Here is a 14,468-nt window from a genome sequence, read left to right on the forward strand (position 1 = left end):
ACAGCTGTTAAACTAAACCATTACCAGCTTTTGACAAAGATGGTGTCATTCAGATGATACGAGAAAGAAAATTAATCAAGAATTAAATGTCTAACAAACAAAATAAACTACATTAAATGGGCTGCATTTATTATCACAGATATAAATTACGCCAGGGTGACCCATTGTGGAGACAGTACTAATCGCAGGACGAGTGATAGTTTGAGAATTGGACTGAATCGTGGTTGTTGTTGTTGTCTCTTGGTCTCCCTCTATGATTTTTACCCTCCACGCTGCCCTCCAATACTAAATTGGTGATCCCTTGATGCCTCAGAATATGCCCTACCAACCTATCCCTTCTTCTAGTCAAGTTGTGCCACAAATGTCTCTTCTCCCCAATTCTATTCAATACCACCTTATTAGTTATGTGATCTACCCATCTAATCTTCAGCATTCTTCTGTAGCACCACATTTCAAAAGCTACTGTTCTCTTCTCTTCTTGTCTAAACTATTTATCATCCATGTTTCACTTCCATACATGGCTGCACTCCATACAAATACTTTCAGAAATGACTTCCTGACACTTAAATCTATACTCGATGTTAACAAATTTTTCTCCTTCAGAAACGCTTTCCTTGCCATTGCCAATCTACATTTTATATCCTCCCTACTGCGACCATCATCAGTTATTTTTCTCCCCAAATAGCAAAACTCCTTTACTACTTTAAGTGTCTCATGTCCTAATCTAATTCCCTCAGCATCACCCGACTTAATTCGACTACATTCCATTATCCTCATTTTGCTTTTGTTGATGTTCATCTTATATCCTCCTTTCAAGACACTGTCCATTCCGTTCAACTGCTCTTCCAAGTCTGGACTCGCATTCGGGAGGACGACGGTTCAATCCCGCGTCCGGCCATCCTGATTTAGGTTTTCCGTGATTTCCCTAAATCACTCCAGGCAAATGCCGGGATGGTTCCTCTGAAAGGGCACGGCCGACTTCCTTCCCCATCCTTTCCTAATCCGATGAGACCGATGACCACGCTGTCTGGTCTCCTTCCCCAAAACCAACCAACCATCTTCCAAGTCCTTTGCTGTCTCTGACGGAATTACAATGTTATCGGCGAACCTCAAAGTTTTTATTTCTTCTCCATGGATTTTAATACCTACTCCGAACATTTCTTTTGTTTCCTTCACTGCTTGCTCAATATACAGATTGAATAACATCGGGGAAAGGCTACAACCCTGTGTCCCTCCCTTCCCAGCCACTGCTTCACTTTCATACCCCTTGACTCTTACAACTGCCATCTGCTTTCTGTACAAATAGTAAATAGCCTTTCGTTCCCTGTATTTTACCCCTGCCACCTTCAGAATTTGAAAGAGAGTATTCCAGTCAACATTGTCAAAAGCTTTCTCTGAGTCTACAAATGCTAGAAATGTAGGTTTGTCTTTCCTTAATCTTTCTTCTAAGATAAGTTGTAGGTTCAGTATTGCCTCACGTGTTCCAACATTTCTATGGAATCCAAACTGATGTTCCCCGAGGTCAGCATCTATCAGTTTTTCCATTCGTCTGTAAAGAATTCGCATTAGTACTTTGCAGCTGTGACTTATTAAACTGATAGTTCGGTAATTTTCACATCTGTCAACACCTGCTTTCTTTAGGATTGGAATTATTATATTCTTCTTGAACTCTGAGGGTATTTCGCCTGTTTCATACATCTTGCTCACCAGATGGTAGACATTTGTCAGGACTGGCTCTCACAAGGCTGTCAGTAGTTCTAATGGAATGTTGTCTACTCCGGGGGCCTTGTTTCGACTCAGATCTTTCAGTGCTCTGTCAAACTCTTCACGCAGTAACATATCTCCCATTTCATCTTCATCTACATACTCTTCCATTTCCATAATATTGTCCTTAAGTACATCGTCCTTGTATAGACCCTCTATATACTCCTTCCACCTTTCTGCTTTCCCTTCTTTGCTTAGAACTGGGTTTCCATCAAAGCTCTTGATATTCATGCAAGTGGTTCTCCTTTCTCCAAAGGTCTCTTTAATTTTCCTGTAGGCAGTATCTATCTTGCCCCTAGTGAGATAAGCCTCTACATCCTTACATTTGTCCTCTAGCCATCCCTGCTTAGCCATTTTGCACTTCCTGTCGATCTCATTTTTGAGACGTTTGTATTCCTTTTTGTCTGCTTCATTTACTGCATTTTTATATTTTCTCCTTTCATCAATTAAATTCAATATTTCTTCTGTTACCCAAGGATTTCTATTAGCCCTCGCCTTTTTACCTATTTGATCCTCTGCTGCCTTCACTATTTCATCCCTCAAGACTACCCATTCTTCTTCTACTGTATTGCTTTCCCCCATTGCTGTCAATTGTTCCCTTATGCTCTCCCTGAAACCCTGTACAACCTCTGGTTCTTTCAGTTTATCCAGGTCTCATCTCCTTAAATTCCCACCTTTTTGCAGTTTCTTCAGTTTTAATCTACAGGTCACAACCAATAGATTGTGGTCAGAGTCCACATGTGCCCCTGGAAATTTCTTACAATTTAAAACCTGGTTCCTAAATCTCTGTCTTACCATTATATAATCTATCTGATACCTTTTAGTATCTCCAGGGTTCTTCCATGTATATAACCTTCTTTCATGATTCTTGAACCAAGTGTTAGCTATGATTAAGTTATGCTGTGCGCAAAATTCTACCAGGCGGCTTCCTCTTTCATTTCTTTGCCCCAATCCATATTCACCTACTATGTTTCCTTCTCTCGAATTCCAGTCACCCATGACTATTAAATTTTTGTCTCCCTTCACTATCTGAATAATTTCTTTTATCTCATCATACATTTCATCAATTTCTTCATCATCTGCAGAGCTAGTTGGCATATAAACTTGTACTACTGTAGAAGGGGTGGGCTTCATGTCTGTCTTGGCCACAATAATGCGTTCACTATGCTGTTTGTAGTAGCTTACCCGTAGTCCTATTTTTTTATTCATTATTAAACCTACTCCTGTATTACCCCTATTTGATTTTGCATTTATAACCCTGTATTCACCTGACCAAAAGTCTTGTTCCTCCTGCCACCGAACTTCACTAATTCCCACTATATCTAACTTTAACCTATCCATTTCCCTTTTTAAATTTTCTAACCTACCTGCCTGATTAAGGGATCTGACATTCCACGCTCCGATCCGTAGAATGCCAGTTTTCTTTCTCCTGATAACGACGTCCTCTTGAGTAGGAACCTATAATGCATACTTTGTCTTTATATGAACATCTACCAAGTTTAAATTGCAGTTTGCCCGATGCCATTTGTACTTGGAATCGAGCTGACCTAAAAATTGGATAAATACTCGACAGTCGCACAAACTTCTGCATGAGATTGTTAAAATCAAGGCTGGAGCTAGTGGCGTATTAACACGTTTCATGCAGGAATGTTGTCGACGCTCACCGTCAATAAAGATAGGAGCAATTGGTGACTTGGGGGGAGGGGCATGCCAGTTGCTGGTTCATACACAGCTACTTGTGGTGGGCAGACAGTGTGCTTGGAAGCAAGAGATATTACAGCATTCTCAAGTAAGTATAGAAGCGAAATCTGCTGTTTTTCCAGTAAAAAGCATCAGTGTTCTCAGATCCCACCGTAACCACTACCTCAGAAAACAGAACATATTTGGAAGGAACAGACAAATATTTGTGACATCAAAGATATAAGTTTCAAAACTGTCCCGTTAGGATGATGATTAAAAATTGTGATACCACAGCCGACAGACTAACGAAATGAGGCAGTGAAGATAAAAGAATTAATATAAACAATTTCTTTTTATTAATTTCTCCTTGTATTGTCAAAATGTATAAGTTTAGAATATGTGTAACATTAAATTTTTAGGCTGGTACCATATGTCAATAAAAAATTATGATTTTGATTAGTCAGAAAGTGTAAAAACAGCCGGCCGGAGTGGCCGTGCGGTTCTAGGCGCTACAGTCTGGAACCGAGCGACAGCTACGGTCGCAGGTTCGAATCCTGCCTCGGGCATGGATGTGTGTGATGTCCTTAGGTTAGTTAGGTTTAATTAGTTCTAAGTTCTAGGCGACTGATGACCACAGAAGTTAAGTCGCATAGTGCTCAGAGCCATTTGAAGTGTAAAAAATAATTTTTTCCTTAAGAAACCTGTTAAATAAAGGGGGGTCATATACCCAGGTAACTAAGGATTCATTGATTCATTTCCATCACCATTCCATGTTATTGTGATGTAGCTAGTGTCTAGAATCACTCACCACACTAACAAGTGGGTGTATCACTGGCATAGGTTCCAATGAGTGTTCGATACAACACTATAATATCAAACGTCAGTGGAAATGAGTCAGTGGAACACTCCGTGTAGTATGTTTAGGATACTGAGTATGGCTGTTCAGCACAGTGCTGACATTTTGAAAGAATGTGGAGTCACGGATGACTGAGGCACTGACAATGTCTGTTGAAACTTGTTATTTGATAACTCTACTAGTAGCCCTGTGTTTCTTTTAGGATTGCTTAATATAGTTATCATTTGTCATTCATTTCTGTTTTGTAATTTCTCTTATCAATGTATGATCTCACTATTGAAGAAAGGTATTTTTGAATTTATAGTGATAATTGAAAATTTGTGCCAGACCAGGACTTGAATCCAGATTTCCTGCTTGTCATAAGCATTCACCTTAACCATTAGGCTCATGTGTAACTTAAACTTTCATTTATCACAGATGTTGACACCTATGATTTTGTAACACTTCTCCAGTTGGGTTCCATATGTGCAAAAAGCACAGTGGGGAAACAGAGGACCTCGGATTATCCCGTCAAAAGGAATGAACAGCTAGGAGTATGCACATGGCAATCAAGACACAGAGTTGGCAAGGAGGACAGATTTTCTACTCTTACTCAAGTTTCACCAGACATTGTCAGTGCTTCAGGCGTCCATGACTGCATATTCTTTTAAAGTATCAGCAAGGTGTTGAACACCATGCTCATTATCCTATACACAATGCAGTATGTGAACCAATGACTTATTTCCACCAACATTCCATATTATAGACGTGTGTGGAACACTAATTGGAACCTATGTCAACAATATTCCCATATTTAATATGGTGAGTGAGTCTAGGTACCAGCTAGTGTTGAGAGAATGAGGAACTTCTTACACATGGTATGTGACAATTATGGTGGGTGTAGGGGGTCATGTTGTGTGTGGGGCCCATGACAAGTGCCAGAATTCAACTCCATATTTTCATGGCAGGGTGCTTTATTGGAGATCAGTATTTCATTGAGATACCTGATATTTGATTAATCTGTGATGGGGTAATACTTTACTTAATTTTCACAAATGCTGATACTAGTACTTCTAAGAGAGGAATGAAACTATGAGAAGAGATACCCAAAAGGAACTAGAATTAGTATGGCTTGTGAACAATATTTAATCATACAATATTATTCACTCCCATCTATGGAGTGAAGATGTTTTATGCTGGCTCATTATAATGTTTTGATGTCTACTTTTTTTCTCTTTTTCAAATGTTTCAGAAAAAAATCATGTAAGTGTAGTCTAAATTCACAGCAACACTTTAGTTCACTACACTGTGTATAGTAGTGACAAACTGACTGCTATGATTTACTTCCACCTTTCAAGAAGTAACCATCTGTATCTAGTAAACATCAGTACACTATAAATGATTATTTTTTGCTTAGATGTGTGTCAGAAGCTTATTGCAGTGGAAAACTGTTCATTAGCGCTGGTTAAATGTTCTCTGATTGCATTTCCTTGCAGATGATGAATGTATCTTGTTGAAAAATGATGTTTTGCAGCATCCAAGTTCTTCGGCGCAATGGCATTATCCAGAAACTGTACAGAGAATGGTGGCCACGCAGAGAATATGAGCAAGATGACCACTGGGAAGCAGTGGACATGGATCAACTTATGTCTCCATTTGGTATATTACTGATTGGCATCCTTGTGGCCTCCCTCATTGGTGCAGTTGAAATTTGCTGGCATCTAAAGCGTAAGGTACAAGTAACATTACCTTTCATCATTATTTGGTTGATTTGATGTTCATGTTTTACACATTAATCCTGATACTTGTTTAATAATCTCTGATGTAATGCTTCAGTTAATAAAAATGTATTGTTTTGGATAAGATGACCTAGCTATTAGTGTAATTTGTAGCCTATGCTCTGTGAATTCTAGCAATGGGAAGTGCATATGTTTAATTCTTGCACAGACAGACTTACTTACTTGCTTTTCACTTATGCTCTTTGTTTATTTCCTGTCTTAAAATGTGACCTATATAAACAGAACATAGTGTTGTTTACCTCCTACTCCTTCTATCTGCTCTAACGCCAAAGGGAAGTATGCTGGTTAAACACTTAGAAGGTTACTCAAGCTATCCTGATACATCATGTTCGGATGAGGAAACGGCTACACTGCTCACCTAGACCTGTCAACAAGAAAGTCTGAAAGGGATGGTATTGAACTCTAGGAGCATCTGGAATTGTCATCATTTGATGGCAGCTGTAAGCATACTGGTCTTATGTTTTGTCTCGTTGATGTTTGTAATTCTCTTGATGGTAGTTCTGTAAAGCTTCTAAATGGAAAAGTATGAGCTAGTTTAAAATAATGATTGTTACCTGTGGCCAACTGTCCAGTTTGCTGCAGACAGGAACAGAGAGAGTTTGCTATCATATGTCCTTGGGGTCTTTCGCAGCAGCATGCCTGAACAAATTTTTCTCTGTTTTCAATCCCCTTCATTTCAGATAAAACACTTGACCTTTCAATGGCACTCTCTGCTAAGGTCATCAAGAATAAAAACCACTGACTGCTGGAGCTGGCACAATTTTCCACTTACATTGTGACAGTCACAGCATCTGGAACCTAACAGAGTGCTGAAATGATGCACATGTGGAAGATGAGTTGGGCAGCTCATAGCAGCTACTGCCTGCCACGGCACCAAGTGATGTTCAGTGGTGTGAGAGGTTGATGTCATGTTTAGAACTGCCACTCCCCCCTCCCGACAGTTATCAATTACCCGCCTTCGCTTTGTTTCAGTATCTAAAGCCTGTCCCCATGTCCTACTAAGTGTGTACCTGGTCCCTATTAAAACTGTTACTGTTTATTTTAATTTTATCTGCCTCATTTATAATGGAATCCCAATATGTTAATGCATGAGGCAAGACTCTCATCTTTTCAAGTGGTATTTTGTGTCTGTTTTCCAGGCAGTGACCAGCTCTGGCTGACTTGTCAAGCTCACTTTCTTAATATGTCACTTACACTCAGCACAACACTCTGCAACTGCTGTGTGAATTGTTTGGTCTATGTAGATGCTGCCGCATTTGCAAAGAACACCATACACACTGGGTATGAGAAGAGCTATGTCATCTTTAAAAGGGTACAGCATATCTTGTATCTTGAAGGCAAACCAAAACACTGGTCTCAGTCCACATCTAACTTACTATTTGTTGTCTCACACTATGGCAGGAAAGCAGCTGGCTTGGCCTTTTCTGCTGATTCACATAGCGTCCTTGGTCTGTGGCTCCTGAAAGTGTTTGCAATGTCTCCCTTGCTATAACCATTTTCTCTGAACATGTGTCTAAAATGTTACAATTCAGACTGTAGGTACTCATTGCCAGAAATAATCTCTACTCTGTGTGCTTACATGATCAGGACCGCTTTCTTGTACACAGTGTGTTGAAAACTGTCAGTATCTGATTACTGATCAGTGTGCATTGGTTTCCTGTACACTGAATGACCACTCAACTAAAACATCCAAATAGGGCATGGGGACAGGTGTTGGATATTTCTAGGAAAGCTAAGATGGATGCCTTACACTCATAGGGAGGTTGGAATGGCAGTTTCAAATGTTGCACTGGCCACTCACAATACTTGATGTCACTCAATCCCATGGCAGGACGGAACTGCTATGAGCTGCCCAACTCACCTTCCAGGCACTCATCATTTCAGCCCTCTGATTTGTGGCAGATGCCACTGTTGTGTCTATATGTGCAGAAAGCCATGCCAGTCCTGGCAGTCAGTTGTTTGTACTCCTGACGACTTTGGCTGAGATACCCATCGAAAACTCGAGTGTTTTATTCAAAATGATGCAACTTGAAAACTGAGGAGATTTTATTCAGCTGCTATCATAATCTGTTAATTCAAAGAGCACATTTGAAATTTAGTTCATACAGGATAGGGTAGTACTTGTACATACACAGATGGCACATTAGTGCTCTTTCTGTTAGACGAGTCAGAGTCTCTGTCCTTAAGTCACAGTCATTTCATGATTTTCGTGTTGGCTGTCAGCAATTACAATTTGGATATTATCATAGCTATATCTGCTCTTCACAGTGTGGCATTTTAGTCTCAAAACTCTGCTGGTGTAGAGAGAATACTTTACGGTCAGGTGCATGAGATTGTATGTAATGTGATTAAATGTGTAGGAAGAAGAAAATAAGAAAGTTCATATTTCTCCTACCATTCGCTGGCCCTCCACAACAGAACCATCAGAGTGATACTGTCATGTCTCCTGCCCAGCCATCTGCATAGCTAAGGGCCAAATTATAGTGTGTGCACATTGTTGTAAATACTTGATAGTCAGTTGGTAAAGCTCACAAAAAATTTTAGTATTAATTGACATGTCTAGGACATTTTAGAAGGAATGCATGTTAACTATACGCCAAGAAAGTAAATGTTAGTATTGATACAATGAAATGTTGTAGCATAAATGGCATCTTTTGTTTGTAGATGGAGTCTTATCTCCATCAACAGAAAGCAGAGGGTCATATTGACAACCTGCACTATATGAATAAAATTAAACTCATAATGAGAGAACAAAACATGTGGGGTCTCACAAGATTTGGTAGTAGGACCACTCCTATTCTTAAACTACATAAGTGATCAAGTGATTTTGTAGGGCCGTAAAAGACTATAGTGTTTACTAATGGGACAAGTACAATAACAATAAGCTCATACTCAACAATAAGAGGCATAACATAGATGGTAGCTGAGCAATCCCACAACTGGTTCACAGTAAAAAATTTAAAGTTTTAATCTCACAAAGACTTACGACATTTCAACCAAGGAGAACTGACCTGGCTGTACCACAAGTAAACTACAGCGGTCATACTCTCAATCAGTGATTCCTAACTTGGCGGTAATTACACCCTGAGGGGTAAAATGAAATTTTCTGAGGCGTAAAAACTGCACGATTCGAATCTGTTTCAGTCATGAAACTAAATTATTTTCTAAAGATCACTACTATTATCTCAGTTTTGTAAGACTCAAAGGTATCAATAATTACTTTTTCACAATTAGTTGCATTAATGCGGTGTGGTTACAGGTTCCTCACATAGTCCATTCACTACACGCTTATGTTGTGCTTTGTCCTGTACATCACTCATGGTAAAATGGAAACATACACATAGCAAAAGGGAAACATACACATAGCAAATGCTAACTATCTCAAGAGAAAATGTCTTCTCCAAATTGTAGATAGTACCTGCAGTAGTCCTGGAATTGCCTCATTACTTGCTTTGAAATAGATAAATGAATTAATTTACAGCACGACACAGCAGTGACTACATAAGGGGTACTATAATGCTGTACAATGTTTTATTATTATTACTGAGCAGTTAGACACAAAGCGTTAACAGCCTGAAGTCAACCAGCTTGTGACAGTTAAAAAGTAAGGAGTGCGGCAATGAACTGGGCTTCGAACAGTAAGTATAGTGCATTCATGTGAATCTGTTTGATTTTAAATGAGATTGTAGTGTGCAGGCCAAGCAAATGCCACAATGGAGAGGACTAATGCAGGGGTCTAACAAGTGTGTATGCTCACTGTGGATAGCTGGCTTAAGGAGTTGTGGGTAGCACTTGCAATGCATCACAAGCAAACCATTTCTGGCAACATATGAGATATGCAATGGGGTACTTCACAGAGACAGTGTTTCATTCCAGTGAACAACTGTTACTTGGACCATTTTGCCAGCACGGTGACTTCCTTAGTGGCTCTTATCATGTTTCGAACAATGCTGAACATACAGTGTACACAGTGAAATCAAAACTTTCACCACCAGCACATAATTATGGTCATATAGAACAACTATATACACAATGTGTTGCACAGTCAATACTTTTAAATGACTTTATAAACAATTCTGATTAAATTCACTGAGCACAGGATAGTGTACAGGACAGTATTCCCTGCTAATTCACATCTGCACTGCAATGCCATGCATTCTTTTCTTTGTCCTCCCATGCTGGAAACAATTCCATCGAATTCATTCCTTCAACCATGTCAAACCCGGCTGGCTGGGGTAAACAACAGACTTTCTGAATTTTCTTCCACGCCACATGATTGGGTTTACCTCTGCCAAAGCCTTCATACCGACAGAACTAGTGCCTTATGGACACGTTTTTCATGAAATACCTATGAGACAGTGTCCTCCATCTAAACCACTTCCTTTTCAACCAGATCATTTAAGAACTTGGTTTGCCATTGTGGAACAATCCTTGGCAGTAGTGAACAGCACTTAGAAGTTTTCCAGCCAAGTAGACAATGTTGGGGAATATGGTTACCTCACAAGTGATGTGATTCAGTTGCCTCCTGAACCTATAAATCTGATGCAGCAAAAGCTACTTTGGTCTAACACTTAATTAAATCACCAGGACAGTTGCAGCAAGTGATGTACACAGAAAAATTGGGCAGCAAAACAAATTCACAGCTGTGGAGTCATTTACATGAATTAATTGATCCAACATAAATGCCCCCACAGATACAGGTTATAATTATTAACCACAAATATGATATGGGAGAAGACAGCTTACAAATTGTAGATAGAATTTTAGCACTCCTATACCATCAGCAACACTATTATGGCGGCATGCTGGAAGTTGTCTCTAACCTCTCCACTGCAGCAGCAAGTCACCAAAGGATGCTGAGCACTTGCAGAAATACATGACTTGATGCCACTTGTAAACAACAGACAAAAACTGCTAGCAGGAGTTCCAGACAGCTGCACACATCAGATATTCACAGTTGATGATAATGGACATTCTATCCTTGACCCAGAACTGATGCCTTGGAGTTAGTTTCAAACACATTTTGGGAAATGCAAATGTTCTTTACTGTGCAGTCACCCAACCTCCAGCTGTGACTTATAATAGGTGCTACGGGTTGCAGCACATATAAAAATGTACCTTCACTACAGCAGGTTGGCCAGAAAAGTCCAGTTCAACCCACACAGGATAGCTGCGGGTTGTACACCTTAAACAAGACATCAAACTAGTATTTCCTAATTGACGCAGGTTCTGAAGTGAGCATACCTCCCAAAAGAGCATCTCAAATAGAGGTTTCCGATTCCATCCTTCAGGTGTGAAGCTCAAATCACACTTACATCAAACTATATTGAACAATCACCCACACTGCAGACCCTGAACTACATAAACTTTTCATCTAGCATCTCATGATAGCTGACATAAATGAGCGCTTATTGGGTGCAGATTTTTTAATAGTTGTGCCTCTCTTGCAGCCTCACTGATGGCACGTTTGACAACACTGTTAATGCAGAATCAGTGCTGAGCATGACAGACAGACCACCCACACATTCACAAGTGCCAGTGACAGTTTCCAGTTCAACAGTGACTAAACAGTTAATGAATACATACCGTACCTTGAAGTTGAATATGGCCACTATGAACAAGAAATACAAACATGTGAGGATGAGATGTGTGAAGTTACATTAGGAACATCAAGACTTACAATCCAAGATGACCAACAGTAGAAAAGAATTGGAAGATTCTAGAAAGAAATAGTTAAAATGAAGAAATACACTATGTATTTGGGAGAACAATCTACCATTCCAGTTCTCCGTATGCCAGCAGGTTTGAAGGATGTGGAAAATCTTAAGAGACCAATGAAAAACTTTGCTTGGACCTCCAGAGTTGTCAGGCAGTTTATGTAGCCTAACAAAATGCATTAAATGTTGACAAAGACTTTATTAAAGCTAGATAATATTGACCATGAAAGCAAGGATAATATCAGACAGACACAAAAGGATGTAATACATCACATACAGAAATGTGTCGGTAGCCTTGAGTCATCAGTTGGAGCCGTAGATGTGGAGAAGAATCACCGTTTGTCCCAGCATCACGCACATGCACCTCATAAGGAACATTACATGTTTATGCAGATCAGTAATGCCAATGTCAGTGCACAAACTTCTAGTAGGATTTTTCCAGTGTTCCATCTGTCACATATGTTCCTAGAGCAAAGAGAAGTATCAAAGACAACACAGTTCATAGGATAAATACTACACAAGGCCCTCATATTTTTCACAAGGCTTATCAGTGTGCTATGGACAAGTTAAGGTTGCCACTGATGATTTATTGCAATCAGAGATAGTACACCTTTCAGGCAGCCCATGGGCTTCCCCCTTCATTTAGGGCCAAAGAAGGATAGTTTGTATCTGTTACATGGGCTCAGTCCCAATACCCACACATGTTAAAGTGTCATAGAATGTCCAGGAGAGGTGTGCCGAACGTGGATTGAATCTGCCTAACAGATTAATAGCAAGGGAGGATGTGCTGGCCAGCCTGGATGTCATTTTAAGTGGTTACCCACATCCCACTAGGTGATATTCACATTTGTAAAAATGTTTCTGCTGTAATATCAACCAATAGCAGTGCCTCCACCCAGCGAGTTATATGATCTGTTGCCATTTTGGGCAGGGGTCCCACGAGGTCAACATTTACTTACTGCAGACATCCTTTTAGTATTGTATAGCTGCAATGTTTTGGGGATGCTCAATATCTGACTTTACACCAGTGACACCCGACGCAAGTTGTGTCCGTACTTTGCAGTCTGCCTTCACTTTAGGCCAGACAAATTGGCCTGTAACTTAACTTTGTGGTTGGTTGTACTCTGAGCTAAAGCACACTGCGTAGACTACCAAGAAGTGCTTTACAAAACTCTCACAGAAAAACTGGATATAACCTCTTCTGTGTCATAGGCAGCACTCATAAAATGAGAACTAAAAGCAGCCTACAGAACAGGTAACTCAATACAGAGATAACTAAGGACAACTAGTGCCAACACAAACAAATACAATATATCTACATTTCTCAGATGACATGTCAGGACTGCAGTTCGATTTATATGGGACTGACAAGTAGAAATTTCAACATTAGGTTCACAAAGCAGCAGTAAAAGATAGTAGTTGTCATTTTAATTCAAAGAACACCTAATGATGGATATGGAGCAACAAACATCAACACTGACCTAAAAATTTTCAAATGCAGCAAGAGCCTTCCCTCCACCCCCCCCCCCACCCCCCCCCCAAAATAAACTAGTAACTTAAGCAAACCACCAAATACAGAAAAATACAGAAAACCAGAGGTGAGTGAAAAGAAATAACTGAATACTGAGGTCTCTGCAATGGACCTCTGTGCTCTGCCCTCAAAGAACTGTCAAACAACACAAACCAACAAATGCAACACACACATTAAGTTCAACCATGACAGTGACATTGTCAGTCATATATTTTTGATGTACAAATATTTTGTGTATTAAGTTCTCCACCATTGCAGATTATAAACTGAAAGAGAAACTGCTATAGCTGTGAGCCACAGAAACCACAATATATCTTCACAAAGTATATAAAAAATTTATTTTTAAATTTTTAAAGCCATCTTTTTCCTGGCTTTATCCTATATCTTTACAAGTTTGGAATGTTGATCTGGACCTGGCAATGTTAGTGGTAGAGGGTGGCCTGATGCCCTTTGTTGCAGCCTTGTGACAGAATTTATGTACCTCTGTCCACAGCTAGTGTTATTCCATGTGGAAGTGTGAGAGCATTTTTGAAATGTTTAAGAATTGTGCAACTGAGGCAAGATGTGGGTACCAGCCTGGTATTTGCCTAATCAGGTGTGAGGAATCACCTAAAAATCAGGTACACTAGCCCCCTATCATTAATCCGCCAAGCGGATTCGATCTGGGACCAGTGCACGTATCGCAGCAGCATCAGGTAACATGAATGGCTGTCCAGGCAAGTTTTTCAAATTAGTGAATATTTTAATTAAAAGGTGACAATAAATTTTTCCTGTTATTTAATAGAAAACATCTAAAAACTATTGATAATGAAGCAACTTCAATGAAACATGTTTGGGTTGAAAATAAGAAAAAATTGTGTTTGCTATGGCAAAATCTATCCAAAAATAAATTTATTTGCACCCAAACATGGACATAAAAATGAGCTTCAACTGAAGATGAGTATTTAATAAAATATATTTCCAGAAGTCACCCCCAACATGATCTTCAGATTATCAGCTGCCTTGTTATGCATTTTTAGTTTAGGACTTATTATTAAAATAAAAGATCATTATAAATTTTGTTATCTTGTTTATTATCCTGCTCCTTTCTTCCCCTACTTCCTTACTAAAAATGCTATGTCTTTGTAAGAGGAATTAATGTA

General features: G+C 39.5%; 1 protein-coding gene across 1 annotated transcript in view; it reads left to right on the forward strand.

Moving 5' to 3' along the window:
• The window catches only part of LOC126252305 (glutamate receptor ionotropic, delta-1-like), a 228,569-nt gene that overhangs the window by 213,346 nt on the left and 755 nt on the right, over positions 1-14,468 (forward strand). The window contains exon 9 of the mRNA XM_049953187.1: positions 5,814-6,012. Coding sequence (XP_049809144.1) covers positions 5,814-6,012 — 199 coding nt within the window. The remainder of the gene's footprint in view (positions 1-5,813; positions 6,013-14,468) is intronic.

This window comes from Schistocerca nitens, chromosome 4, assembly GCF_023898315.1.
Source record: "Schistocerca nitens isolate TAMUIC-IGC-003100 chromosome 4, iqSchNite1.1, whole genome shotgun sequence".
NCBI classification, from domain to species: Eukaryota; Metazoa; Arthropoda; class Insecta; order Orthoptera; family Acrididae; genus Schistocerca; species Schistocerca nitens.